The sequence below is a fragment of the Coprinopsis cinerea genome (genome assembly GCF_000182895.1).
Source record: "Coprinopsis cinerea okayama7#130 chromosome 12 map unlocalized cont3.12, whole genome shotgun sequence".
NCBI classification, from domain to species: domain Eukaryota; kingdom Fungi; phylum Basidiomycota; class Agaricomycetes; order Agaricales; family Psathyrellaceae; genus Coprinopsis; species Coprinopsis cinerea.
Window position 1 is genome coordinate 169,981 of NW_003307533.1, and position 27,017 is coordinate 196,997.

At 52.0% G+C, this 27,017-nt stretch overlaps 10 protein-coding genes across 10 annotated transcripts; 7 read left to right on the forward strand and 3 right to left on the reverse strand.

Annotated features, from left to right (window-relative positions):
• Window positions 1–420: 420 nt before the first annotated feature.
• CC1G_05788 (hypothetical protein) lies at window positions 421–1,997 on the forward strand (the record flags this gene model as incomplete). Its single annotated transcript, XM_001834599.2, has 11 exons — window positions 421–567; window positions 622–635; window positions 694–841; window positions 899–1,164; window positions 1,216–1,256; window positions 1,308–1,326; window positions 1,376–1,403; window positions 1,453–1,474; window positions 1,525–1,560; window positions 1,611–1,635; window positions 1,685–1,997. 11 exons carry the CDS (start codon window positions 421–423, stop codon window positions 1,995–1,997), a joined length of 1,059 nt encoding a protein of 352 aa, XP_001834651.2.
• A 1,011-nt stretch (window positions 1,998–3,008) lies between these two features.
• CC1G_15378 (hypothetical protein) lies at window positions 3,009–3,576 on the forward strand (the record flags this gene model as incomplete). The annotated part of the gene is made up of 2 exons (XM_002910054.1): window positions 3,009–3,013; window positions 3,417–3,576. 2 exons carry the CDS (start codon window positions 3,009–3,011, stop codon window positions 3,574–3,576), a joined length of 165 nt encoding a protein of 54 aa, XP_002910100.1.
• Window positions 3,577–4,352: 776 nt separating this feature from the next.
• Window positions 4,353–5,738, forward strand: CC1G_05789 (hypothetical protein; the record flags this gene model as incomplete). Its single annotated transcript, XM_001834600.1, has 11 exons — window positions 4,353–4,502; window positions 4,556–4,569; window positions 4,622–4,769; window positions 4,828–5,093; window positions 5,148–5,188; window positions 5,246–5,264; window positions 5,315–5,342; window positions 5,398–5,423; window positions 5,475–5,510; window positions 5,564–5,588; window positions 5,640–5,738. 11 exons carry the CDS (start codon window positions 4,353–4,355, stop codon window positions 5,736–5,738), a joined length of 852 nt encoding a protein of 283 aa, XP_001834652.1.
• A 1,239-nt stretch (window positions 5,739–6,977) lies between these two features.
• Window positions 6,978–9,230, forward strand: CC1G_05790 (RNA helicase; the record flags this gene model as incomplete). The annotated part of the gene is made up of 3 exons (XM_001834601.1): window positions 6,978–7,131; window positions 7,182–8,141; window positions 8,191–9,230. The coding sequence occupies 3 exons, from the start codon at window positions 6,978–6,980 to the stop codon at window positions 9,228–9,230; spliced, it is 2,154 nt and encodes a 717-aa protein (XP_001834653.1).
• A 733-nt stretch (window positions 9,231–9,963) lies between these two features.
• CC1G_05791 (hypothetical protein) lies at window positions 9,964–11,241 on the forward strand (the record flags this gene model as incomplete). Its single annotated transcript, XM_001834602.2, has 4 exons — window positions 9,964–10,428; window positions 10,487–10,773; window positions 10,831–11,140; window positions 11,211–11,241. Exons 1-4 carry the CDS (start codon window positions 9,995–9,997, stop codon window positions 11,239–11,241), a joined length of 1,062 nt encoding a protein of 353 aa, XP_001834654.1. The 5' UTR covers window positions 9,964–9,994.
• A 1,411-nt stretch (window positions 11,242–12,652) lies between these two features.
• On the forward strand, window positions 12,653–13,981 carry CC1G_05793 (hypothetical protein; the record flags this gene model as incomplete). Its single annotated transcript, XM_001834604.1, has 8 exons — window positions 12,653–12,808; window positions 12,876–12,889; window positions 12,943–13,090; window positions 13,498–13,507; window positions 13,559–13,577; window positions 13,631–13,680; window positions 13,746–13,870; window positions 13,928–13,981. 8 exons carry the CDS (start codon window positions 12,653–12,655, stop codon window positions 13,979–13,981), a joined length of 576 nt encoding a protein of 191 aa, XP_001834656.1.
• A 2,216-nt stretch (window positions 13,982–16,197) lies between these two features.
• CC1G_05794 (hypothetical protein) lies at window positions 16,198–17,757 on the forward strand (the record flags this gene model as incomplete). Its single annotated transcript, XM_001834605.2, has 11 exons — window positions 16,198–16,353; window positions 16,420–16,433; window positions 16,495–16,642; window positions 16,703–16,968; window positions 17,026–17,066; window positions 17,120–17,138; window positions 17,192–17,241; window positions 17,294–17,329; window positions 17,386–17,410; window positions 17,466–17,640; window positions 17,701–17,757. 11 exons carry the CDS (start codon window positions 16,198–16,200, stop codon window positions 17,755–17,757), a joined length of 987 nt encoding a protein of 328 aa, XP_001834657.2.
• A 160-nt stretch (window positions 17,758–17,917) lies between these two features.
• CC1G_05795 (hypothetical protein) lies at window positions 17,918–19,326 on the reverse strand (the record flags this gene model as incomplete). Its single annotated transcript, XM_001834606.2, has 6 exons — window positions 19,223–19,326; window positions 18,413–19,172; window positions 18,276–18,362; window positions 18,193–18,222; window positions 18,024–18,143; window positions 17,918–17,968 (listed from the first exon to the last, which is right to left on the reverse strand). The coding sequence occupies exons 1-6, from the start codon at window positions 19,279–19,281 to the stop codon at window positions 17,918–17,920; spliced, it is 1,107 nt and encodes a 368-aa protein (XP_001834658.1). The 5' UTR covers window positions 19,282–19,326.
• Window positions 19,327–19,616: 290 nt separating this feature from the next.
• On the reverse strand, window positions 19,617–21,849 carry CC1G_05796 (hypothetical protein; the record flags this gene model as incomplete). Its single annotated transcript, XM_001834607.2, has 10 exons — window positions 19,617–19,773; window positions 19,830–20,094; window positions 20,148–20,361; window positions 20,414–20,550; window positions 20,600–20,675; window positions 20,731–20,901; window positions 20,958–21,172; window positions 21,236–21,284; window positions 21,351–21,639; window positions 21,689–21,849. 10 exons carry the CDS (start codon window positions 21,847–21,849, stop codon window positions 19,617–19,619), a joined length of 1,734 nt encoding a protein of 577 aa, XP_001834659.2.
• A 542-nt stretch (window positions 21,850–22,391) lies between these two features.
• CC1G_05797 (cysteine protease) lies at window positions 22,392–25,700 on the reverse strand (the record flags this gene model as incomplete). Its single annotated transcript, XM_001834608.2, has 5 exons — window positions 22,392–23,234; window positions 23,282–23,974; window positions 24,024–24,243; window positions 24,297–24,486; window positions 24,542–25,700. 5 exons carry the CDS (start codon window positions 25,698–25,700, stop codon window positions 22,392–22,394), a joined length of 3,105 nt encoding a protein of 1,034 aa, XP_001834660.2.
• Between the last annotated feature and the right edge of the window lie 1,317 nt (window positions 25,701–27,017).

Sequence of the window (27,017 nt, forward strand, 5' to 3'; positions counted from 1 at the left end):
GCTGTTCGCCTTCCCACTATTGGCAGGTGGGGCGCCCGCCGGCTGCTGTTCAAAAAATTGGGTTGACCGCATTGGGTAAGATTGGGTGCACATTGGAAGGCGTTTGCCATTGTTGGATGGCAGGCGTCCGAGGGCAACCATGTCCTCAATATATTGCAACCACTTCGCCGGAGGTCCAGCCCACTCGGACGGCTCCGTTAATTCGATCACAGACGTCACGGCCCCTCACCGCTCAATATACTTGCAACTCCCAAGTGTACGGAAACGAATATGGATGCGGTTTCTTATGGGGTCGGTCATATGAGCTGCGGTCTCGAGAAAGTATTAAGTGGGAGAGTGGGAGGATAAGGAAGGGGTTTCGAAGTTGCCGTCTGTCCCTTCCTCCGGGTTCCTTCGTCGCGGCTTCGACAGGCCACAGCGATGTCGGAAAGTATTTCGCTGGACAGCACTCTTGGTGCCCTTCAGATAGGCTCTGTGGGCTCGGTGTACCTTTTCGGGATCGTCACTTACCAGTGCTACGTTTATTATCAGAGTTTCAGGGAGGACAAGTGGCAGTTCAAGTGGCTGGTGAGCTAATGTTTCTATCGTGCGCGTTGGGCGATGAACTGAGTTCTGGTCTAGGTGGCTGCGATTTGGTGAAGAGTGTTCGCAACTCGGAGGTGGACGTTTTCTGAACTTGCAATGCGTTATCAGGGCACTGGAACTCGGTCATACAATCTGTGTTCTGTATGAAGTGTACAGAACAACCATCATCTTCTATGGACGACCGGAGAAGTTGGTCACTTTCCCGGTCTTGGGGGGCGCGACATCCATAGGAGGCACCATCACCTTGTTGGCACACGTACGAATCACTTTCTTCTCCCCATATCATTCGGCATACTGACTTGCGACTAATCAGAGTTTCTTCTCCGTCCGCCTGTGGCGTGTACTACCCCGTCCGTGGGCATACATAGGAATCTTCTGCATTGGCGTCGCCTTTGTTAGATTCGTTGGAAGCATTTGCCTGGCCGTCATCGCTGTAACCTCAGACCACATTGCCACCTATCGAGTCAAATGGGAGTGGTTGATCCTCTCGTTGCTTACTGTCGGAGCAGTCTTGGATATTATTATTGCGGCGTCGATGCTATGGTATCTTATTCGACAGCGAGGCAACGCTCTCATCAAGTACGTGCTGTTTATGGGTTGGATAACACCCTAATTGACGTATTTGCTTAGGCTAACGAGGATGATCGACCGTCTTGTTTCGTACACTGTCTGTGAGTAACTAGCGTGGCTTCTTCTTATTTCGCTAATCACTCCTTCGACAGGCACTGGCTTGTTGACTAGGTGAGAGTGATCTCACCCCCGTTATATTCTCCTCGTTTGACTCTGGTAGTCTCTGTGCAATTGTGATGGTGATTGCTGTACGTTTTCCCCCTCTATCCTGTGTCTTCCCACTAATCGTCGTTTCAGTTCCAAGCACTTCCGGGCACACGTACGTTACGCATCGCCTGTGTATCTTTCACTCGACTAACGTCGTCTCAGTGGTCTGGCTGGCAATCTATAGCTGTTTAGCAAAACGTACGTTCCACGATCAACCGCCTAGAGACGGCCTCCTGATATGCATGCAGTCTACTCCAACAGCTTGCTCTCTGCGTATGTACCTTAGAAATTTGGTCCGGTCGAGATTAACGCATATCCGCAGGCTGAACGAGCGCATCAATCTACGAACGCACATTGCCAACTCTGCCTCTTCTGTAGAGCGTCCCTCGAGGCAGAATCGAAGTTCACGACGCGATACTGTCGGTCCCCCGAGCAGGATGGTTGTATCAGTGGAAATGAGGTCCACTGTTCATCCCTCCCACGACGACCTTGGTCACGAATCTGACTTGGTATGTCTTGACTCTCTCGACGCTGTCCTTTTGCTCAACTTTACCTTCCTTCAGGAAAAGGAGCCGCAAAGCCCGTTCAGCGCGACTCCACTCAGGCCACCAAGCAGTCCCTACTCTGCTGCATGACCCATCACCCTACGAATCATTCGCGAGCTCAACATTCCTTTCAATTCGCCAAAACATTTGAATATTTTCCTGCATTGCAATGCTCACTTTGGGGCATTCTGTACCTGATGTTAGTTGTACTTGTATTCACCGTTATACTTTCGTTTTTCTCTCTAACCGCTATGCTGCGCGGCGGACCTACATAACTGTCTCCTTTCTCTAAGCGTGGCTTGCCCATGATCAACCAGAGGTGTCTTCTCATCGCGGTTTTCTTTCGGCCATTATCTAATGGTTATAGCTCAATGTATTCAACACTCGATGAGAGAAGAAGTATGGAGAATGCCGACTCGGAATTCCAGTTAGATGAAAACAATAGAAAGTGCAAGATGGCAAAAGGCTCGAACAGTATTTTCAAGAGGTTGGTGACGACCGGGGGTTGAACCTTGCTCGGGAAAGGAAACGAAGACAACCCCAGTCATGTCGCCTGAATGCAGGGCGAAGGGAGGATGAGAAAGGTCCCCAGCAAGGAGACTTGGGAACGAAAAACCAGGCGTGTTACTAGGTCATTGAAGGAATGCGTAAAGACCTTCCTTGCAATACGAGAAGCAAGAAACGGCAACCATTTACCCGACCATGGCGCTGAGCTCTTTACCTTCCTCAATGGGGCTATTTGAATAGTCACTCGGGAAGGGATGTTCAACTTGCTTCTGCTCCACGACTTCGTTCGGAGCATAGTGCTCAACATGGCCATCGAGGAACGTTGTATGCGCATCGTCCTCGGTTCCCGCTGCTCCATTAGTCCATTGCCGGGACGAGACTTGAGGGCATATCCAGAGAGGACTTCGAAACAGATGCCACACAGGCCCATTGGTCCTTGGGTTTACATCGTCTGCCCATCGATTGTTCCTGGGCGCTTAAGGCCTCCGACCGGTTTACAGATCGTAAGAAGGCGCATGCTTGAGGCGAGGTGTCTGCTGCGCCCCTCCTGTCACTCTCCAGCATCCACAACCCGTTCCCGTCGTGGGTTCGACCATGAAGTACGTTGCGATTGAGACAAACCCTCTCCGAAGTTACTACAGGCCTAACATTGGGTGAGGACTAACCCGAAAGCATGCAGAGATTCTCCTAAGATGATCTGGTGTGATTTCCATGGGAGAAAGGGACTTGTATGTTCGAGTTGAGAAATGTTGCACTCCAAATTTCCTGGACGCTTTCGACGGCTTGACGGTTGGCGACGTGCGCTCCACTTCGCTTGATCGCCAAGAGACGATTTCCAAGCGGCATCATCCTGCCAAGCCTGGCAGTGAATGTTCCGAGTTGCCATAAATGGCACCTCCGATGGCATCGAACTTTGCGAATTTGAGAGGCTGTCTTTTCGCAGTTGTGTTCGCGAGACATAGAGCTCATTAAGAAGCCTATTTTCAAGGAAATCCAATGTAGATTACCGGTTTCTCTGCAGAAAAAGAATGAGTCTGACGTCCAAGCCTACGATCTGTCGCGCAAGCAAATTAGCGCCCAATACGCAGCGCTTGAAAAATTCGAGGGCGGTCGTCGGACTGAGGCTATGACTCTGGTTTACGACTCCACACCAGAGAGATAAGGCCATGAGAATAGTAGTATTGGCTTTCCTACATACTTGGACTCCATTTCATGATCCCACTGAGCTGGAATCGTATTGAGGGGTCGAAAGTATAGGCTCGAAGCTCGAAGAAAGAGGCTTGGTAGCAGTCACACCTGTCGGGAGTCTGTGGTGTCCGATGGTCGTTGGTCACCATTCCCTACTGTTCCGGAGAAGCAAGGGAAAATGTACCTCTGCCGCGATGCCGCTTGCATCCGTGCTCATCAAGAATATCAATCAAACCTCCTCACCACCCCTTCCGGCAATTGAGTGTGCACCGCTTGGACTTGAGGCTAATCGTGGGACAAGTGCCATGTGGACGGGATTGTATAGACGCTTGGGTCCTTGAAACTGGAGGCTTGTACCTCAACTCATCCTTGCCAGTGCAGGGTTGAATACATGCAGAATCGTGCACAGAGGACTTTGAAATGAGGAGCGGTCTATCCGGTCTAGCACCGCACAGTGTTTTCTGATCAAAATAAAGTTTTTGGCTTCCGGCTTCAAAGTGTACGACCCCTTTCAAGGAATTTCAAGGCACTGCTTTTACCGAGACTCTCACGTTTCCATCTGGACGACTCGACATTGGCACATTCTTTCTGGCAATAGCCGCCACACATTACACATCACGATTGCGAGCGTGAATTTCAACGAGGAGGCGATCTGGAGTCTTTTCACGGTTAGCGTTGGCCATATAACCGCAGGAGGAGCGATGCTGGAATGTTTTTACCACCCCTTCAGAGGTCTGACCCCACACCACCATGTCCCTCCCTGTGATCAACCTCCATGACACAGTTGGGGCCCTTCAGCTAGGCTCCTTGTTCGCCGTGTTCCTCTTTGGAGTGGTCACCCTCCAATCGCACATGTACTACCAGACGTTCCGGGAGGATAAGATACAGCTGAAGCTATTGGTACGTCCCCAGACGTCAGTCTCTATCAAGCGCGCGCTTATTGGGGTCTTCAGGTGGCGACGATATGGTATTTCCGCTGGTTGTCGATCCCTCCGTGCATCGGTTGAACGTTTCATCAGGCTCCTCGAACTCGGACACACCTTCTGCGTGTCCGCCGAGATATACAAAGCCACCATCGTGAATTATGGGCGGCCAGAGAAACTCTTTCCCTTTCCATTCTTAGGAGCTTCGACGGCAGTTGGAGGAACGATCGCTTTCCTATGCCATGTGAGTACGCCCGGTTGGTCGCACGTTGTTGCCCCCTTATTCATCCGATGAACCGCAGAGTTTCTTCTCCTCGCGAGTTTGGAAGGTTTTACCCAAACCATGGAATTTCGTTGGTGCATTCTGCTTCGTCGTCGCCCTTGTCCGGTTCATTGGGAGTATCGCGTTGGGAGTCAACGCCGTCAAGGCCACTGTTCTGGAAGATTACCGACGGGATTGGGGGTGGCTGATCATGTCGTTGTTGGTTGTCGGGGCAGCAATTGATGTTCTCATCGCGGGATCGATGTTGTTCTACCTGTGGAAGCAGAGGGCGAAGGTGTTCGCAAGGTATGTTTCAATTCATTTCTGGTAGCCAAGGGAATAGTATCTGATTGTTGGTAGATCGATACGCCTCATCGACCGTCTCGTTCAGTATACCATCTGTGAGTAACACCTCTTGGAGATACTTAACCATACGACTGACTGTGGGTTCTTTACAGGTACGGCGCTGTTGCCCAGGTAAATAGGCCAGATGACTCGTATCCCAGTTTTCTGACTTCTTTGTTCAGTCTTTCGGCAATCGTCATGTTGATCGTCGTAAGTCGGTTCTGCTCAAGTGACCTTGTACCACGCTCACTCTCGTTTCCTCAAGTTCCATGTCGATCCCGACGCCTGTGTGTATTGAAATGCTTTCCCATGAATTCGGGTGGTGCTGACATCGCTGCTTAGTGGTTTGGCTGGCCATTTACTCGTGCCTCGCGAAGCGTACGTCTGACCTTTTCCCCTTTCGCGAGTAAACTGACGATCATCGTTGACAGTGTACTCGAACTGCGTCCTCGCATCGTACGCCCTGCCCCTTGCCATCGCCATCACCCTCACTAATCCTCTTTCCAGACTGAATTCAAGGGCAAGTCTGAGAGGCACGTTCTCCAACGGATCCTCCTTCGAGCCAACGTCAAGACCGCACCTAACTGGTCGACGGGACACCGCTGACCCTGGAATGGTCATCGCGGTTGAAATGAAGTCGACGGTGCATACCGCTCATGATAACGACTCGGACCCTTATACCGTTAGTTCCACCCTCCCTGTTCCTCGAGGAGGACAAGTCGTTCTGACAGGTAGATATTAGGGAAAGCGATACCCTCTCGAGCCAGCTCACTCGGGCGCCAGTGGTTGGAAGGATACACCATAAGTAGATTAGCATTGGAATCTCAGGTTCAAGTTGTGCGTCAACATCAGTTTGGCTCTGTTACCCGCTGCGTACTTTGTAAATTTTGGGGATTTCTTTTTATCTTATTCAATATGTATGTACACGTATGTTTATTATACGCTCCTTTCTTGTTATATTAGTCTACCATAAGATACCTTTGGCAATCCACATTCGTTTTCCGGCTTCGATGGGTGCGGTGATGGCGCATCAAGTAAATTCAAGTCCAAACAACGCGTCGCGCTTTTAGATTGCCTCCTGCCTGCCCTTCCTTGTTCATCCTTTTCCTCCTTCTTCTCCCATGACCTCGTCTGAAGGCAGTGGAATCTTCCCAGAGGGCCTTTCTTTAAATTGCCAAGTGGCAGCTCCATTGTCACTCATCGGAATTCTGCCAGTGGGCGCCGAATCCGATTTTGCGCATATATCTCGTCGTCTCGCCTGTGGCGGGTAAGCTGAAGAAGGATTCTACGTCGCTCCGCGACATTTTGAGCTGCTTGGGACGGATGGTAGTTCTCTTTAGAGACTGCGACGACATACGAGCCAAACTGAGCTCGGAGCGTCTTCCCCATATCTGTCTGCTTCCGGGCCTGCTTGAGCCTGCCGGGCATATATATATACACCTTGAAGGGCTCTTGGTGGCTCAAGCTTGGATCTGGTCTTGTGCTCGTCTTGTGTAATGGGCCTGTATTTCATCTTCCGGTACGTCCCAATGGACTTCTGCAACGCTGGACAATGCTGACTTCTGGACTTCTGCGGGCCCCGTCCCGTAGACCCAGCTGCGCATGAGTCACGGTTGACAATTTGGCTTATTTCATGTCTACGAAGGTCGTCCGCTAGTTGGAAAGGCGCAGGCGCTTCCGCCCTTTGTCGGGGCCGCATTGTCTCTTTAGGAAATCAGGCGCATCAAGCACGGGAGCAATGCGCTATCTCCCCTTTTGGCTACCCAGTCGCGTCACTATTTTCTCGCGGTAACTCTGCCTCTTCCTTCATTCGCTGTCTTCAACGACGGTGCCCTAGCCATTTAAATGGCCTCACTACCGTCACGACTGCGGATTGTATGCCTACAGAGCCCAGCTGAACTGCAGGCAGCAACATGCATTCGTGCATTGCATTCCACGAGCGTCCAGCAGAGGGCTCGATTTGGCCTCAAGGACACCGGTTCTGCTAGTCAACCTCCGGGTAAGTTCTGATCACCTTTACAGGCTAGAGATGGAACTTACTGTTTCTAGTCAGTGGGCGGAGAAAGCTAGTTGACTTGAAGGAACTCGAACCAAGGTCACGAACCGGTCGTCTCGAGGTCGCTCGCGAGCGCCAGCGACCCTCGGAACGTGAAGACGAACCCTCGACATCGGGGCCTTTCTACAAGCCCAAGGAACAACTAGATTATAACTCCACTTCCACCTCCCCTGAATTCGAGACTCCACCGTCTCTCGTTTCAACTGGATCGTCCATGGGCATCACAAACTCATTACGCGACTTGCCCAAGTCTTTTTCTTCACCGCCCCTCCTGCCAGGCTTGACAGAATCTATACACGACATCCTAGGGGAAGGCGCAAAACCCACACCCATCCAGGCACTCAGTCTGAAATGGGTGCTTGACTACTGCAAAGACGAAGAACGAGCGTTCGAACACGGCCAGTGGCTTCTGGCCAGCGAGACGGGGTCAGGCAAGAGCTTTGCCTACTTGCTCCCTCTTCTTCAGGCCGTAAAGGAAGCAGAACTTCGCGGGGAACCCCTTAATGTCGATCCGGACCGACCACTCAACCCCCGCGCCATCATCCTAGCACCAACGCACGAACTCTCCCGTCAAATCTCCTCGTTTGCCAAATCCTTGCTGCACAAGGTCAAGCTGAGGGTCGTCTGCGCCAGCCAGAACAATTCCGACCTCAAGTCGACAAGGAACGTTTCGTCAAGGGACATGGCGGCTGACCTGGATTCACGCATCGAATTCGACAGTGGGAAAGAAGGCCCGCAGTCCCACCCGGTGGATATCTTGGTTGGAACACCGATGAAGATCATGGATATGGTTCGAGGACGATGGTGGGATCTTAAAGGTGGTGAGCTTGGCGGTACTGGGCGCGAGCTCGATCGAGGGAATGGTCCGCGGCGTAACAAGACAGTTGGAAAGCCTGAGCTTGGCCTCGCCAACGTGGAATGGGTCATCATCGACGAAGCTGATGTTCTCCTCGGTATGTGTCTATACAGCTACCATTTAAACGTGTGTTAACTTGGTTTTAGATCCCGACTTCCAGGAAGTGACGCGGGCGCTGCTAGCTGATATCAGCGAGGCGCGTGGCCACCCTGTCCAGCTTGATCCTTTCCCCTTCTCAGCGGCATCCGTCGCCCTTCCCGCTAAAGCGGAAACCAGCCCGAAGCTCCCTGGTGTGAAGGCCAAGTCCAACCCCAACGCCATCGAATACCCTTTCAACCTTCTACTCACCTCTGCCACAATTCCTTCCTCTATGTCCCGCTACCTCGACCTCTACCACCCGCGCCTCCTCCGCCTTGCCAGCCCGCGGCTCCACAAACTCCCTGAGACGCTCAAGATGGAGTACGTCAAGTGGACTGGTGGCAACCGATTCGTCGATGTCGAGAGGAGAGCGAGGGAGGTTTGGGCTGTGGATGCGATCGAGGCTGGAAGCCGGCGCGATATCAAGAACACCGAGAAGAAGCCCGAGCTCTCCAAGATCCTCATTTTCTGCAACAAGAGCTCCAAGGTGCAAGAACTCAGCGACTACCTCGAAGAGAAGGGCATCAAGAACGTGGCTGTGACGAGCGGGAAGGAGGCGAAGAGGAGACGGAATGACGATAGCGGTGCGGGCGTTAGGACGCGTGGGAGCAACAAGTACCTTGAAGGGTTCTTGAGACCTATTGGATCAAGGAGACGCACACCCTCCGCGGAACAATCGCCATCGCCTTCAACGACGCCCTCGAACCCGTACATGCTCTCCGACCCCTCGACCAACCCGCACGTCCTCATCACCACCTCCCTCCTCTCCCGCGGCCTCGATTTTGACCCAAGCATCAAACACGTCTTCATCGTCGATGAACCGCGCAACATGGTCGACTTCCTGCACCGCGCTGGGCGGAGCGGACGTATGGGTGGATTGGGTGGCAAGGTGGTCGTGTTTGGACGGAGCGGTGTCGTCGACCGCGACAGGAGAGGCGGTGGGAAGGGGAGCGGGTTTGAAGGCAAGGGCGCGCTGCTGGGCAAGAGTTTGGGAGGTGCGATTGTGAGCAAGAAGGTTTTGAGCAGGTTTTCGAGTGAGAGGAAGTAGGTTTGATGCGTGGGGTGGTACCTGCGGTTTACTAGAACGCGTCGCGTTGTGCCAGGGTTGGCGGGTGCAGCAGGTATCGTCCTGTTGCCAGATATTAAAGTATTATATTAATCATTGTTCTAATCGACATGTAGACCGACCCTCCGATGTTAACAGGTCTTAATCAACATCTTCACTCTCATGTGGCTGCTGGGTTTCTCGGGTTGTAAAACCTACTGAATGACAACCCTGCTGAAGGAAGTACACAGCATACCGACTGATGGCTGTGATGGACGCCCAGTCCCATCCCGCAGTCCGTACTTCTTGGGCTTGGTTGAAGAAGCTGGCCAGGGTGCGAAGGACAACAGTCATCGCATGGAGTCATGTCGTATCGCACCTTCGAGTCGCCCATTCGCATTTTTCTTTCTCCTCTATATGTCCCCCTCTTGTAGGCACGTCCTCGAGGGGTGTCTTCTGTGGCACTTTCACTTCTATGACTACCAGGTTCGTCCATCGCCATCTTCTTTCATTCCTCCTTCGAGAGCTGAGGAGTACTAATGACTCATTAGCAGTCCGGTATCACATAGCTTTGGATATTGGCGTCTATTCTTTGTCATTGAGGTTGGAGGTGGTTATTGCTTAGGGGTAAAATCGTGCTTGGACCGAATTTTCGATCTTGCATGACATAACGCATCGGAGCTGGCTGAGACAATCCTGAGCAACCCGAGGTCTACGACCAATACTGACCGCTTCCCTCGACTCTAACCCACCACCTGCACACAACTATGGCTCCCTCTAGTCCTCCCATTGTTCCAGTATCGGTCCTCGAACAAAAATACCCGGGAGACCCGTACTTCACGCATACCGACGACCCGCTTCATAATCTCGTTGACTCCATCGCTACCACCTTAACGTACAACGGCCGTGTCTTGAAAGAACTTGCACGGGTTACTTTCGATGATGATGTCGATAATTCGACTCTGGATAGACGCTCCGGCGAGATCTGTGAATATCTCAAGTCACACTTCCCGGATGTCAAGTTCGTCGCCTGCGCCGACCCCAAGACCCACGCCTGGCACAATCGCGACGGGGAGGCCCAAGATAGACGGAGTGTAAAACATACAATCTTCGTCAACTTCTCCCTTTACAGCTCCCTCAACCACGCCCTTACCTGCGGGGTGCCACGCGAGGGCTTATACGCTGATCCCCACTATAAACAGTGTGTTTTACGATTACCCTTCAGCAAGGCGTGGATTATGCTAACCAAGGCCGCCTAGGGTTCTCTCCTTCCTCCTCCGTGTCTGTCTTCTCCACGAGTTAGGGCATATAGTCCGCACTATCTTTGGCTCTAAGCCGACTCCTCCCAAATATTCTTTATTATCGAACGCATCCAACGGAGAGGCGGGATTCCATGTGGAGAGAGGGGTTTTAGGCGGGGTTGTAGTACTTGGTTATCACACCGAACGCGCTGACAAGTCGTTCGTCCGCGAGTGGGGGAACATTGTAGGCATTGGTTTTCGCCAACCAGACGGTGAGGTTCGATGGCTCTCACGGGCCCAACGTGGTATGTGTCTCTCCAGACTCTCAAGTTCGTGGATGTGGATCTGACCATCATGCGCAGAACATCCCCTTTGGGCCATCTTCAAAAATGGAGTAATCGACCGCGTGATTGACCATGTAGAATCACTCCCCACCGAGATGAGGGATTGTCCTCTGGACGCGGTGGGGCGTTTGAGCTCTGTTAATTCCACTTCAACATCCGGTGATCCTTGCGGCAGCGTTCGCAACAAGCCCGACGACATCATCGACGCTGTTGAACCCGCGTCTCCTTCCCCCGGTATTCATCCGACATCCTCAACTACGTCGTTGCTGTGTTTGCCCAGCTCTGCGCCGCTCACAAGTAAGTTTTTGGGCCTGCCAGGTGAAGACAAGTGCGTTTCTACGTATTATCCTCCGAAGCATGTTCTGATTTCAGGATAGGGTACTTTGTGTTGACTATAGGTCTACTCCGGACGTGATATATACTAGTTAGACTGCATCACTTTTGGGGGAGACAGGGCTCCTTTGATGGGAAACGAAACGACGCTTTATATGTACACCCTTCTTTTAAATTCTCCTCCTCATCTGTCATCTGTGCCTAGGGCAATTTGAATCGTTCTATTTGTATTCTACAGGCTTTATACATATCATCTGTCTTGTGCACTTAACAAGCGAGAGTAGTGGAGACAGTTGGAATACGAGTTCTAGCGATCAAGATTCAACGCGTTTCAACCGCTGCCATGGCCAACGACCACTGAGACGACGGAAACCCTCGTTGGGGCGGACGCAACGAAGTCCCTGTCGAACCATGTCGACAGTCAGTAATGCTTCGGCTGTTGCTCGTCGGTAATCAAAGAGTGATTATCGTTGTTGGGATTGGCGCTTACCGCTCTGCTGATAGCCTGAAGCCACTGTGATCCAATTCTTGACCTTAGTGGTCCGAGTCGTGGTCCCTCGTGGATGGGTGCTAACCTCGAATGTCGTCAGGTCGTTTCTCCGTGATGGATCTCTCTTCAAAGTAGTCTTCCATCGTAGACTGGCGGACCTCGTGTCCTATCTCATCGGATCCAGGTGCAAGGCAGTATTTCGGAAAGCCCTTTTCATGAGCATAGATAACCACCTAGGCACGAACTGTCAGATTCAAACTTTCGCATGTCTTGTCGGTGCTCGTTTAACCAAGCGCTGGCTGGGAGCGCCTCGTGTTGAGCATAGCTCGAACTCGTGAAACAGGCACCGAATGTCAGCTTGATGCATAGAGCCCAAGGGCTGTTCTCTTTGCGTTCTACTTAGTGCTTTGATGGCATGTTTCATTGATGCGCGCAATGATAAAGGGAGCCCACCATACACACCCACTGCGAAGGAATCGGGACCAAGGAAAGCTGAGAACAATAAGGGGTTCACGAATTTGGACGTTGATCAACTTGAGGCTGAACGTGTTTCCGAGAGAGAGAAGTCGAAGTTCAGAAGGAATTCTCGTGATCTCCAGCAATAGTAGCTATGAATACCAAGACCTTGGGGAAAGACCATGTGTACTCTTAAGTCTTAGGATGCCTCTGGTCGATGGAGGTATAGTGCAGAACCACTGGTCGAGCTGTCGTGGCCGAAAGCTCGGGGTGAACATTACGACATCTATATAATGAACTGGGCAGAAGAGCTAGCACATCGGAAGGATGGGCATCCAGTTTGGTCTATCAATTTAATTGAAGCTAACGACATAGAAACAAAACGCTGTCACGGGAAGACACACACAAACAATCATGATTGCGGGGTACAGCCTGCAGATTGGCACTGAGGATCAGTATGGCAGTGAGGGTGTCCTGCGGAAAGGTGTGATATAACCCTAGCATGAAGGATCGTTCGGTTCGCTTGACAGACGGCCCACTCATCTCCTCCCCCGACGAGATATGTCGACACCCTCACCTCCGATTAACCTCCACGATTCAGTCGGTGCCCTTCAGCTGGGCTCACTATTTGCCGTGTTTCTCTTTGGAGTAGTCACTCTTCAGTCCCACTTGTACTATCAGCAATTCAGGAACGACAAGATCCACCTCAAGGCCCTAGTGCGTACTTCTCAGCCTTTCGGTGTTGCAGATGCTGACTCAACCTACATCAATGAATTCCCCGTAGGTTGCTCTAGTATGGTATGTCGGCAACGATGTCTGCCTTACACGAAGCTGTATTGACTCGTTTATAGGATTCTAGAACTCGGCCACACGTTCTGCATCGCCGCAGAGATATACAAAGCTACTATTATCCATTACGGCCGACCAGACAAACTATTTCCTTTCCCTTATCTAGGAGCTTCAACCGCTGTCGGAGGGTCCATCGCATTCCTCGCTCATGTGAGTAGCCAGTACCGACTTTTTTTTTCCTCTTGGGGGTCAGTATTAAAGGGCTCGATAGACGTTCTTTTCCTCGCGCGTATGGAAGGTCTTGCCCAAACCATGGAATTTCATTGGGGTATTCTGCTTCGTTCTCGCTCTGGCTCGCTTTATTGGCAGTGCTTTGCTTGGTTCCAAGGCTGTAAAGGCGACTGTCCTGGAGCACTATCGAAGGGACTGGGGGTGGTTGATCGTAACATTGTTGATGGGGGGCGCTGCGATCGACATTATTATAGCGGGGTCAATGTTATCTTACCTTCATAGCCAGAGAGAGAAGGTTTTCGCGAGGTAAAGTTTCCGCCTTTCAAGCACGGTACGCCTACTGAGGTTCCGAAAGATCTGTACGCCTCATTGACCGCCTGGTTCAGTATACTATCTGTAAGTTCGACTGCTATTAAGCGTTGGCATTTTCTGACCACCCACCGGTAGGCACTTCATTGGTTCCGAGGTATGGAGATGTCGACTCTAACCAGGGGTTTACTGACACACTGCGCCACACAGCTTGTCGGCAGTGATCATGGTCATTTGCTTCCATGTAAAACCAACAGCTAGTGCGTTTCATTCACTCGGCGGCGAAACTTACCCAGGTTCCTCACAAGCATCTCTCGATCCCCAGTGATATGGATTGCAGTCTATATCTGCCTTGCAAAATGTATGTGTTCGACCATCGTTCTCACTTCCGATCGCGACTTACAACGACTGGCGGCTTATCCCAGTGTATTCCAACTGTATACTTGCTTCGTGAGTTGCTCCATCTACTCTCTAGAGTGGACATGGACTGACGCCTCATGTGCTTAGGCTCAACTCAAGAGCAGACCTAAGAAGCACCCCTTCCCAGTCTGGCTCGCTTGATCCTTCCTCGAAGCCCACCAAGCCGAGTCGCCATAACACAGACGCAAACTTGTCGATATCAATTGAAATGAACTCCACGGTTCACACCACGACCGATGGGGGTGATTATGTGGTGGGTATGTCCGTTGCTCGTTTTTAAACAGACATCCCTAACTCTCACGCGTGGAAGGCGAAACAATACCCCATCGTGCACACTCCAACGTCTACAGCAGGTTGGAATAGCGATTCAGTCCACAGAATGGTTTAGGTTTAGGCTTTATATTTATAGCCTTTCCTTCATGTATGTATAATAGTGTGTATTTAACACTTTCTCTACCGGCGAGAGCGCGCCCTGAGCGCTTGTGCCGGTCGGAGGCTTGGCGCAGGCTCCAGGGCGCTTGTGGCGCATTCGATTGATGGATTGATGCGCCATCACGATCATTTGTATACCGGCAATTGGGCGAGGGCCCAAGTGTGTGCTGAAGCCCGGGTATCGGTTGGTACTGCACCCTTTCTCTCCAGGAGCTCACCCTCCATTCTACCCTCCATAAATTTAATGTTGAAGGCAAAACAGCAGCGCAGAGGCAAGCTGAGTAACGGTAAACACTTTGCAGAATCTCACCAGGGGCCGTTGGTGTTGGAATGAAGCTCCCAGAAAATATACCCTCGACTCAGGGGTGACACCCTAACGGAAGGTTATATACATACAAACCTCTTTAAAAGCCTAAAGACCATCATTAAGGTTTTATGAGGGCGGTATGTAGTTACAGGAGGAGGTGAATCGACAGTATATGAGATTAGCACGAGTTTGTGGGGCAAATAGGAAACAGGCTTGATTCGACCAGGTTGCTTGAAGAGAAGATCATTTCAATTATCGTTCCCAGCGTCGTCCTGCATATTAGTCCAATGGAGCGGGATTCTGATCTCAGGCACCACGTTGTTCGTACATTCCTGCTCGGTGATCGACACGGGCGCTTATTCGCCTGACCACCTTTCCGACCACCGGCGTGGGTTCTAGCGCAGAAAATGACTCCTAATAAATACACATTCGTTATTATCTACGCACTTGAAACTCATTTCGCCTGACAGGTAATTCGCTTCTGACCTCACGGGCCGACCAGTTGCAGCTCCTCAACCCCAACGTAATTCCTGGCTGGAATCTCACTGAGTCCAAAGGCGGGAAGCGCCAATAATGCTTGCTCGTGTGTTCCCTTGTCGAGGAACTATCTATGTAGGAAGTTTTGGTTACGGACTTCGCAACCCGTGACGGGGGTAAGTGCGACATCTCGCCCAAGGCACCGTATGTCATTCCAACAACGTCCGTGGAAAGATGCGCATTCAGCATCTTCATCGCAAGGGGAGGTGGGCGACTTTTTGATGTAACTTCATACAAAGTAGAGGACAGGAGACTCTCCAGCGCCCACGAGGACTCAATTAAATACCCCAACGTTACCCCATATTATGAATCATCCTCCAAAAGCGCACGCCAAGAAACGATATCCGCTGCAAAGGACCTTGCCAAGACCAGTCAATTGCTCGATTCCCCTACGGCCCAGTTCAATCCCCGAGCTCTAAACGAGACTGGGAGTAAAGGAACCACCAGAGAATAGTAAATACCCTAGAACACCGGAAACATCCAGTCATCAGACGTGGGAGTAGATACTAGATTGTACCTTTCTGAACCCATGTTTCGGTTTCGCAAAAGTCGAGGCTCACCTCGTCACTCGAGTCGGAGATATTTTTCCGTACTGAGGCAGTAACTCCGCACTGTGAGGGCGATTGCTGAATACGAGGAAACTCTGGAGTAAAGTCCTACACTCCAACTTTTGAGCAATTCGAATACTACCTTCCATAGAAAACTCGATTGCAGGGGTGCCCTAGTCGCCTACGATACTGTACCCTTTGACAGCCCTCAACTTTCAACCGTCACTCCATCCATGATGTTGAGCTGACTATTGAATATTGAATCTCCAAACCCCAGCTCTCACGTTGCCACAGACGACTGGCATTTGCCGGGCGATCAATTCAGTTCCCTCGAACGGGCATCAGTTTCATAATCTGATCATGGAGTAAAGACCCGGATTTGCCCAGCGAGGATCGGGATGGGAGCGGGGATATCCTTGCGGAACTGATTCTGTTTATAATTGAGGGATGAACAGAGGAGGAACAGACGGCCAACATCCCCATTGACCGCCCCTCTCGTGCGAGTGTTCCTGGTATCCCAGAGAGACCGCAACATGTCGGCGCCCCTCCCTGTGGTGAACCTCCACGACACGGTTGGAGCTCTTCAACTGGGCTCTCTGTTCGCCGTGTTCCTGTTTGGAGTGGTCACTCTTCAGTCTCATCTGTACTATCAGCAGTTTAGGCAGGACAAGGTGCAACTCAAGGCTCTGGTGCGTATCTCTTTCGGTGTTGGAAACGTCGCGTCGTAACTAATGAAATGTCTTTTCTGTGTATAGGTTGGTGTAATATGGTGAATCACCCGAGTCATACCCCTTTCACGACGCGGTTCTAATCACAACCACCTATTCCAGGATTCTTGAATTGGGCCACACTTTCTGCGTCGCTGCCGAAATCTACAAGGCGACCATCATCTACTATGGTCAGCCGCAGAAACTCTTCCCCTTTCCATTCTTGGGAGCATCGACGGCAGTTGGAGGAAGCATTGCATTCCTCGCTCATGTGAGCAATTTCTCCCAATCTCATTTACGTGGTGGCTCACAGAAGTGTTTCCTTTGGTAGAGTTTCTTCGCCTCGCGTGTCTGGAAGGTCCTACCCAAGCCATGGAACTTCATCGGCTTGTTCTGCTTCGTCGTCGCCGTGGTTCGCTTCGTCGGAAGTATCGTACTGGGAGTCAACGCCGTCAAGGCCACCGTTCTGGAGGACTACCGAAACGACTGGGGGTGGCTGATCATGTCGCTGTTAATGGCCGGGGCTGCGATCGACGTCATCATCGCGGGTTCGATGTTGTCCTATCTCTACAACCAGAGGGACAAGGTGTTTTCCAGGTATGAGCGTCCGGTTTTGAAAAAACACGGAGTAGATTGCTGATTGCGAGCCGATAGATCTGTGCGATTGATTGACCGCTTGGTTCAGTATACCATCTGTAAGTTCTGCTTCCGTGTTGCCGCTTCTTTCACGCTGAACCTATCCAAATAGGTACTGCGTTGCTCCCGAGGTATGTATGGGTTGCCTAAAATATACGCCTCGTCGCTAATGTAGATGAATTAGTCTGTCAGCGGTGGTCATGGTCATCTGCTTCCATGTGAAGCCGACAGCGAGTGCGTTCTCCTTCCTATCTGTGATGCCATACCCTCCTGATCTCCGTTACAGTGATATGGCTCGCAGTTTACTCTTGCCTGGCGAAACGTACGTGTTGTCACATCTAGGCCATGTTTCTGAAGGCTAACCCGGCTCTCTCCCAGTCTATTCCAACTGCGTACTCGCATCGTACGTCGCGAGATTCCGCCCCCTATTCAAAGCCTAACCCTCTCATCCATCCTAGGCTGAACTCGCGAGCAGAATTGAGGGCATCTACGCATGCATCCTCCCTCGGTACTTCATCAAAGCCGAACAGAACAGGTCCCTCCCTGAATGCAGCTGACCCCAACTTGTCGATTTCGTTCGAGATGAAGTCGACGTTCCATACCACACAAGATAACGACGGGGGAGAATTTTCGGTTAGTCATAGCCGCCTCTTTCAAGGTCTGGTCCAAGTACTGACCCTTCATTTGCAACAGACGAAATACCCCACCGTACACACCCCACAGAATGACTCCGTCCACAAACTAGTATGAGTTCGGTCACATAGGCGGATATTTGACACCATGTCACTGTATTTTTATAGCTAAGTGTATTCTCACTGCGTGTAAAAGTAGTCAGACTCTATTTCACCAATATTTCCGGTCATCTGAATCAGAACGTGAGGCGCCCATCGGGCGTCTAGTATCGTCGCCTTTAGCAGCTCCCGTCATCGATGAACCAGATCCCCCAGTATCCGTGTCTTCCCTAGAAAAAGTACATTGGTGAACTGTTCACTGATAACAGAAACAACTGCACTAACCCTATAATTGCACGAATGAGGCCCGTCGAATTCCAACCCATTGAATCGTGCTGGCGTTGAGGAACACATCACCATCGCGTCGTCGCCTGGTCGGATGTTCTCCAATCTTGATTCGATCATCTGCATCGCGTGAGCACCAGTACGCCCCAAATGAACGAGAAAAACATACACGTTTACCCGATCCTTGAGCGGTACAACCCTAGCATAGAAACGTCAGGGAGGCAGGAAAGATTCTGTTGGAGAGTTACACACCTTGTCCTTGAACTCGTTCCAGAAGCTGTAGCATCCCGCTTCGTCGAAGTCGATGTACCAGGTTCCAACGACACCTCCCCATCCCGCCTAAAACACCGATTGAGCTTTCATCAATGCATACCGAGTGGAAATCTGACCTTGCTCTGACAAGTATCAGGTAAAACCCACTTGCCATGGATGAGTGCCTTGGTCGTGCTGCATGCCTTGATGGGATCGTATCCGTACGGCAAATTCTCCAACCTGCTCGAAGTCCACATCCTCGTTCCCCATCGCAGGCAGTGTTTATCTGGCGTGACATCAGCCCATTGCACCCCACTCCGTCGCTTCGCATCTTCCTCTTCTTCCCTTCGCTTTCCCTCTTCCCGCCTTTGGCGCTCCAATTCAAATTCCCTTTCAGCCCTTCTAATCCTCTCACGTTCAGCGCACTCCTCCCTCCACTCCTTCCTTTCAGCTTCCCAAGTCGCTCGCTCGCGGACCATGGAACGACGAGCGGCCGAATGCTCAGCCACCTCGGAAGCCCACCTGGTCTCGATCTCTTGCATCTTGGAAACCTGGGCCTGGTGGCGCTCGTACTCCCTCTTCCAGTCCGCCCGGATTTTATCGCGCACGACCGGGTCGAGGATGTCATGTGAACGCAGGTACCCCGTCGACGCCCAGGAGATGAACATAAGCAGGAATGCTAGGGCAAGGAAACCGATCCCAGTCTTGTTTGGTTGGGTAGTAACTGCGGTGGTTCCTCTCCAACCAGAACCATCGGGGGGTCCCGTTGCACTATAGCTGGGAGGTTGAGATTGGTTGGAACACCCAGCGGACTGGATGAAGGGCGTGCGCTCATCCCTATACACCTGCAGATTCTTGGGGACTGACGATGGTCCCAACCCGCCATCGAGTCGCTCTCTGAAAAAGCTGTTATGATAACACCAGCCTGTGATTTTGAGCCCACTTACGGTTCTGCTCTCGGTGTAGAGGGCCACCCTTGTTCAATGTGCAGACGGTGAGAGGCCATTTCAAGGGCCAGGAAAGAGATTCAGAAATAATGGTCAGGGTGTGGTTGAAAGGAGAACAACGCGATGTGGGCGGCCTTCCTGCAGGCCATGGGAATCGCTGTTAGGTAATCGAAACCCGTGGTCGTGAGCTTACTTGGCTGGCGCTTATTGTGACACGTCCAACATTTGACTTACCAGATGGAGGACAAAAGTGGGACCGGTGCGGCACTGATGATACCGGGATGAGGATCGCTTCTATGAAGCCATGTATACGTGCAGCACTGACGGGCGCTTATTTGGCGGCTTGCAAACAATAACACCACAATCCTAATATTCCAAGACAAAGATTACAAGACTACCACCAATCGCTGTAGACAGAGTCCTGAACCCACGGCTCAGAGCCATCAATCGCTACACCGTCATCTTCAGGGAGAAGATTATTCGGATGACTGGAACCACGATTTGGGTTGCCCCACCGCGCACCAGCCCAAATCCTGCTAATCTCATCGTTCCTATAGATCGTCCATCAGTACCCCATTCTCCTCCAAATCACTGGTAGACCACTCACTCCTTGGGCAACTGGTCGATCTGCCTCCCGCCATACTTGACAGCCGCCTCATTCAACCACGAAACAAAGAACCTCAAAGAGGCCTTCGTCCGCTCGGTCCCCAAGAACTGGAAATGTCGTCCATAGCCCAGTCGGTCTTTCACAGTTTCGTCGTAGGCTGCCCACAAAGCGGCGGTATTCGGTAGGTCGGCTTTTCCAGACCACACCTTCGCAGCGGCGAGAGAGACAAACTCGGCGTAGGTGAAGGACTGCATTCCAAAGTTTGCTATCGAGAGAGAGGTCAAGAAAAGGGAGCGGCAGATGCAACAAAGTACACACCATTGATGAAGAGAAGCGTAGGATCAGGGATGTAGAAAGCGTCGAGGTAGAGCGATCGGACGTGAGTACCATCAGTGATGATGGGCTGGATCACACCCTCTTCGCGAGGAAGCTCGTCTTTGGGCCCCAGGCTGGGATTGATGTAGTCAGAGAGGAAGGGATAGGTGTATCGATACCCGGTTCCGAAGATAACATTGTCTACACCAGTGATGACCTAGGACAGAAATGAGACAGTGACAGGAAACTAGCAAGAGAAATACACGCACAGTGCCGTTGACGAGCTGAATCTCGCTGGCTTGTATTGAGCCTGAGGGATCGTTGAAGCTCTTTATCTCGCCAATAAGCGTGATATTGGCCGGGAGACGCCTGAGGTGGTCGGTGAGTGCAAAGTGCGGTCCTCGGACTGCAACGTTTCAGGTACAGGTCCGATGGGAGACTAAGAAAAGACTCACATTTGTCAGGCCGAATGGACACATATACCTGCTTGGCCTGTGTGATAACCTCTCGAGCAATTTCTCCGCCGCTGGTCTACAGCCTCAGTCAGCGCCAGCAACAGAGTGCGACGGAGAGTAATCGATCCTACCGCTGCGCCGATCACCAACACAGTCTTGCCCTTGAACGGTTGAGGGTGACGATACTGCCGCGAGTGTAAAAGGTGACCAGGGAACTTCTTGTTCCACTCTTCGAGTCCACTGATAGCCGGTACGTTGGGCGCATTGTATCGTCCAGTGGCCACCACCACAGCATCATAATTCTGCATGAACGTCAACCTCGGGTCGTTCCACCGCCTTCAAGCAACACAATACGTACCCTCTTGTACCAAGTAGCTCGCGTCTTGTTCGCATCCTTCACGAGCTCCTTCGCAACGAGCGACCATCCAGCCTCAGACCCGTCCGCATTGTACCTCTTCTCAACACGTTCAACACGGGTATTGTAGAAAGCGTGAGGATTGCCATCGTTGGTGTTGACGCCATGCCACGAAGCGAACGCTCGAATGTATCGCGCCAATTTGGCATGAGGGAGCTCTGTCAAGGACAGCGACAACCTTCGTTAGCCACACATTTCAGGAAGATCCCCCTTTCACTCACCCCACTCGGTTCCTTTCGGCCAAGGCGTCTCCCGAATCTGCTGAATGGGCTATCGAATAACACACTCAACACCCATCCATACACCAAAGCCACGAACCAAACCAATCCCACTCACAGCAGGCGCATTCGACCTTAGCGACTCCCAGATCGGCTTCGGCGCACGATGCGCCCTCCTCACCTCCCTCACATACTCTTCATCCGTATACTCCTCCGTATACGGGTACACCACACCCGCGGGCGGCAGGGAAGGTTCATAATCCCCCACAGCAATAGGCGCATTAGGGATGGGAGCATCCAAAGGCGTTTCGTCCGTGTAGTGCCAGTTCCCGCCAGGCACGTTGTCGCGCTCGTAAATGTCAACTGCGAAGCCGTGTTGGGTGAGTTCCCGGTAAGCTTGGAGGCCTCTGTAGATAAGGTTAGCCGGTGAGGCTGTTGTGGAATGCGGCTACGAACCCGACGCCAGTCCCAATGACGGCGACCTTCTTGATAGGCCACTTGAACTCGTACGACTCTTGAGGTCGGGGGCTGCTGGAAGAACCCCATTGAAGAGGTTCCTGCTGCGTACAAACTCCAGAGCTAACCAAGACAGCAAGATAGACAAATAAACCCTTCATCTTTCCAGCTGGGAGCAAAAGAAAGGGTCGGGACCCAACCTCATCCAACACCTCTTTATAACAGCCTAAGGGCAAGCACCCCGCTTGTCGCGTTCTGCTAAATCAATGGCGTCAGAGATAAAGCCTAAAATTAGGAAAGTATGCATCTTACAAACACCGAGAGAACGCTCAGCGCTCACCCCTCGGAAGGGTTACCGACGAAGAAGAAGGGTGAATTGAGCTGCTACGAAACTACTGCAGCGGGCGATATGTTACCATAATGACTACTACACACAACATGATGATCGAAATCAGCACGGGGAGGGGGTAAATATAGAACAAGTGTTGAGGGCAAGGTGAAGACGGACGAACTAGACGGAGGATGTGCAAAGAGAGAGAGAACCAAACAAACAGAAACGAAGAAGAAAAAGAAACACATACATTGTACAAGGAAAAGAATCGAAACGAGGAAAAAGATGTTACATCAAAAGTAGGAATACAGCGAGTAGACGAGAGCGATGGATTAGGTGTCCAAAGTCCGTGACTAAGAAAAAAGTCGGTCATCACGAAAGATCCTCCGCCAAAATACCCTTCACACCCCCGCTCTGCGTCCTCCCACCATCCCTCGCACGCGCATTATGCATCCTCTTCACCCGTATCGACGTATTCCGCTGCCTCTCCTCAACCGACGCGTCCTCATACTCAGCATCCTCCTCCTCCACACCCCCAACAGCCGGCGTAACAGGGAACGGGTAGTGCTCCTGCTGAGCCCTGGACTTCACAGAGGGGACAGGCACAGGGACCTGCTTCTTCCCACTCTTCCGATTGCTGCTCTTCTTCCCATTCGACGACGAACTCGACTTGGACTTGGACGACGGCTTGGGTGGCGGGACGTCCTGCGACGAGGTGGATGACGTTGAAGGCGGTGGTTGCTGTTGGTGACGATCTGGCATGGGCGTAGGCAACGACGGCTCGACCCAATCATCCTCAATATCCCCCGAACCCTCATCTTCATCACTAAACTCTACACGAGTCTGCCTCGCCTCGTCCGCCGCCGCAGCCTTCTTCACACTCTCCAAATCGATGATCGCAAACTTGGAACTTGGACCAGGTGTGACAGGGTCCATCGGGTCCTCCTCGGTATCGTTGTCTTCGCTCTTGCTCTGCTTGTCGTTGTCGTTGTCACCGTGCTTGCCGCCGCTGCCACTGGCCGAACTTGAAAGAGACGGGGAAGATGCTGACGCCGATGCCGAACGCGTGTCGAAGAAACGCTCCTCTTCGTCTTCTTCAACCTCAATGTCATCGCTTTCGTCAGGCTCCGAGATCGACAACAGACCCATCTCGTCTTCGGAATCTGAAGGCCACGAGGGTGGCTCGTCCTGTATCGAAAAGATAGTGCGTGGAAGCTGCGAAGACGTTAGTGAAAGACCAACTCATAGAACGAGTAACTTACCCCAGCCACTCTCTTTCTCAAATCAACCCACTCGGCTTCATCCCGACACAGGAACCCAAGCAACATGCTAGGGTCCAACCCACTCAACGGCATCTTCCGTACCCGCTCACAGTGGAACGTCTTGAGCTCTGCAGCGCTATATGCATTGCAATAGTGCACCTGAACAGGGTCCAACCCGCTTTCCGCTCCCAAATCACTCATACCGAACTCGCGGTGATCCATCTCCGACGCTCCAGGCGAAGCTGGCTGGCTGGCTGATCTCCATCGTCCATGGTGAACCGGGTAGGAAGAGGGCGGTGGAGGGGACCTCGAAGGCCTGAACATGTCGTCCGAATCCGTAGTCGACGTCGTCGAATTGGAGCTAGTCGAGAATTGTTGCTGGAGTGGTGATGGGGAAACGGGTGCGTGGTAAGAATAGGTGGAGGATCCTGTCCGTGTCGAAGAAGGCGATGTGGGTAACCGCCGATGGGGTGAATTCTTGGCGCGTCGTCGTTGGCTATCTTTATCAGACTCGGGAGTCGATTGGCGGGGGAATTGGAAAGGACCAGGCGGTGGAGGTCGGAGGGGTATCGCGGGTCGAGCGTGATGTGGGTCCAAGTAGAACAGATTGTCAGCTTGGGAGCCCACGAAATAGTAAGAAGAGCTTGGTCGACCGCCAGCAATTCCTACGGATTGCGGGAATGTGTATAGCATCTACGCTTTCCATGAGTAACGCGCCACGACAAGGAGAGAACAGACCGACCTTGATGGTATCATAATAAATAGGGTTGACGCCTTCGATTCCCAATCGAATGCCCAAGAGCAGCAGGACAGGACGATCGCCCCAAGAACGTTTATGTCGCCGCGGCGTACGTCCAAAGTGATCGCCATGAGATGCAGCGTGGACATCGGTCTGGTATAGCACGCCGTCAACAGCGACAGCGACGCCAATACCAGCCTCGGGGAAGCTGTTGACCAATGCCCTGATGTAACGTGTCAGTCACGACACGATCCCGAATCGACACGAACGACGTACTTGATCGCTCCTGCTGCGACGCTGGGGCCAAACCACTGGCCAACATCTGTTCCCAGCTCCTTGCCAGCAAGCGCCATGCGATGCACGCTGAATGGTGCCTCGGGAGCAGGAGTATCGAGGAACCAGGTCAAGATGTGCACGTAAGTGGCATAGTCTGCAGTCATAACTGGATAAGGTGGCTTTCTCCAATCTGCAAGGGACCGAGGTTAACTTCGCGCTCTAGCAGCTCAGGAAAGAGTCCTTACCTCGACCAAGATGGACATGAATGAGCGCGTTCGCCAAGAGAGACTGCCCAGTTCGGAGCATGCAGCCCCAACCGGAGTCACTAGACCACGATTTCTCCCCTCCTACCCAATGCCAGGGGCTCTTCTTCGTCACTGGGCTTGCAACGGGCTCTGGTTGGGGCCCGCCACACAGGTCAGCCAGCCTCCCATCCTTGATTGGCTGGGGAAAATGCGACCGATACGTCAACCAGATACGGGAAGTGAAGTCGATGTAAAATACTGGTGGCCAATTGGCGGCAGGGTTGTGTTTGGGATTACTGGAGGTGGATTGTGAAAGTGCGGCTTGCTCGTTTATGCTGCTGGCGAAAGATCCGATGGAAGACGTGGAGGACCGGAATGAGGGTGGTGAAGCAGAACCGCGACGACCAGGGAATGCTGTTGGTGGAGATGTACTCCGGTTATCATTCACATTGGCATTCGGGGGTTCGTATCCTGGGTGCTGAACCCCCAGTAACCATATCGGATCCGTACATTTATCCGGCGTTGCATCGCTGTCCAAAAGGTACCTGACGGCCTTGTCGAGGTGGCCTTTGCCATGTTTGGCAGCCGTCAAGAGGGCGCTCGACTTGCTCTTAGGAGAAGCGTGGGTCGCCAGTAAGGTGGGGAGGGAAAGATCTGTGCTCGACGAGCTGAATGTGTGGGAGAACCACCCTGAGAGTCGGGTAGGAAGGTCGCCAATGCGGGATGTAGAGGGGGTGGTGGCGTAGAGGGAGTCTGGGACGCTGTTGATAGGTCGTTCTGAGCGCGTACGGGAACGGGGTATGCTGACGGGCTCCACTATCACAGGCGGTTCATCCATATCGGTTCCATTGTTAGGATCTGGGGAAGCAGGAGTCGTCTCTCTCTCCTTGTCCTTTTCCTTTTCCTTGTCCTTCTCTTTATCTTTCAATCCGAGGAATTTGCTACCCTTGCGAGGGGTCTTCCCGGGGTTAGGGGTGCTGTGCACCTCTGGTGATGGGGAGCTCGATGGGGAGCTTTGCTGACTGGTGCTAGCGCTGGGATCTGTTACGGATTTTGACCGGTCGCGAGCTGAAGCCTTTTGAAGAAATCGAGGCAGTTTGGATGATCCATGTTGCGGAGGCGTCGATGGGGATGAGGTTCGTGAGTTCTTATGTGACATGAATATTACTGCGAAAACGCAAGTTCAAAGTTGGCCAAATGAATGAAACTCAAGGTCCGTACTCGTTAAACGCAAATGCTATTCGTCGCTGTATCGTTGGTTGTTAAAACCTAAACAAAATGTCGTTCAGCATCATCGTCTCATTCAGCAGCTTGCATGAGTCGACCGAGCCCAGATCACTGGTTTCTCGAGCCTATCACAGGAAAGAAAGACGTACTCGGGAACGTGTAAGTCGTTTCAATGCCTCGTGGTTTGGAACCTGCCGGTTTACAAATGAAAAGAAGACGAAAACCTATAGAAAGATAGCCGGTCAGCGCCATTGATATTGTCCGTCATTTCGCCAATCCAAAAGCCAAAAGGAGTCCCAAGACGGCCTTTCAGGCTTCACTAGCCCCGCCATTGGCGTCTACTGGCTACAACCGTTCAGAAACCAAATAAATCCACCAAGCAAGCCTCTCGAGAACCTCGCTTTATCTCAAGCTTCAGACTTGGCTCAGGAACACCGTCCAAACGACCTAGAGGGCAATCTAAACGGCTATTCAAGCGCCAAACTAGTCAGAACCAGCCAGAGCCGGCCATGGCTAGCCCAGGGTTCCCCATTTACCGCCAAAACCGCTCAAACCCGCCAGATCCACCTACAAACCGACAGAAAAGCAGGCAGCTGATTGGAGCACTTACCGAGCCCTAATTGGACCAGAATCAAGACCGCTAGGGTCGTCAAGGCTGCCCAAAATCTGAGATTCTGGTTTGGCGCTGTCGAGGGCGAGAACAAGGCCGGAACGTCGTGGTCGTTGTGAAACCCGCTGTGCTCACGGTTTCCGACGTTGTGGACATTGTTTGGCTTTGTTGTGCCGCTGTCATCTTGCCGCGGGGCGGATGTTCCGTAGTTCGATTCCAAGGGAACGCGATATTTGCGTCGTGGAGAAATTTCCCGTTCGGTTCCAGTGCACCGGTCTTGAGCGAGGAATACCCGCAGGAAGAATAGATCAGACCTCAGCTGAAACGGGAACGACAGATATGTTTTCCGCGGTAGCTATACTAGAACGAGAGGCCTTGAGCAGGCACTGTCAAAAATCTCATTTTCCAGTTCAATTTTCAGCATTCGCGTATTGAACTCAGGTACACTTCAATAGCATTTGAGCCCGCCCCCAGAGCTCTTGACGCCTTTCCCCCGGTGTCACTTATGCTTTCGAGTGTTTGCTGTTCAGAGTTCTAACTAAATATGGAGACGAGACATGTCTAATTCAGTCGGTGACTATATTGTGCGGATAAGGTACGTCATGAACATTGAAGGCAAGGAAGTGGACAGCGTAGAGT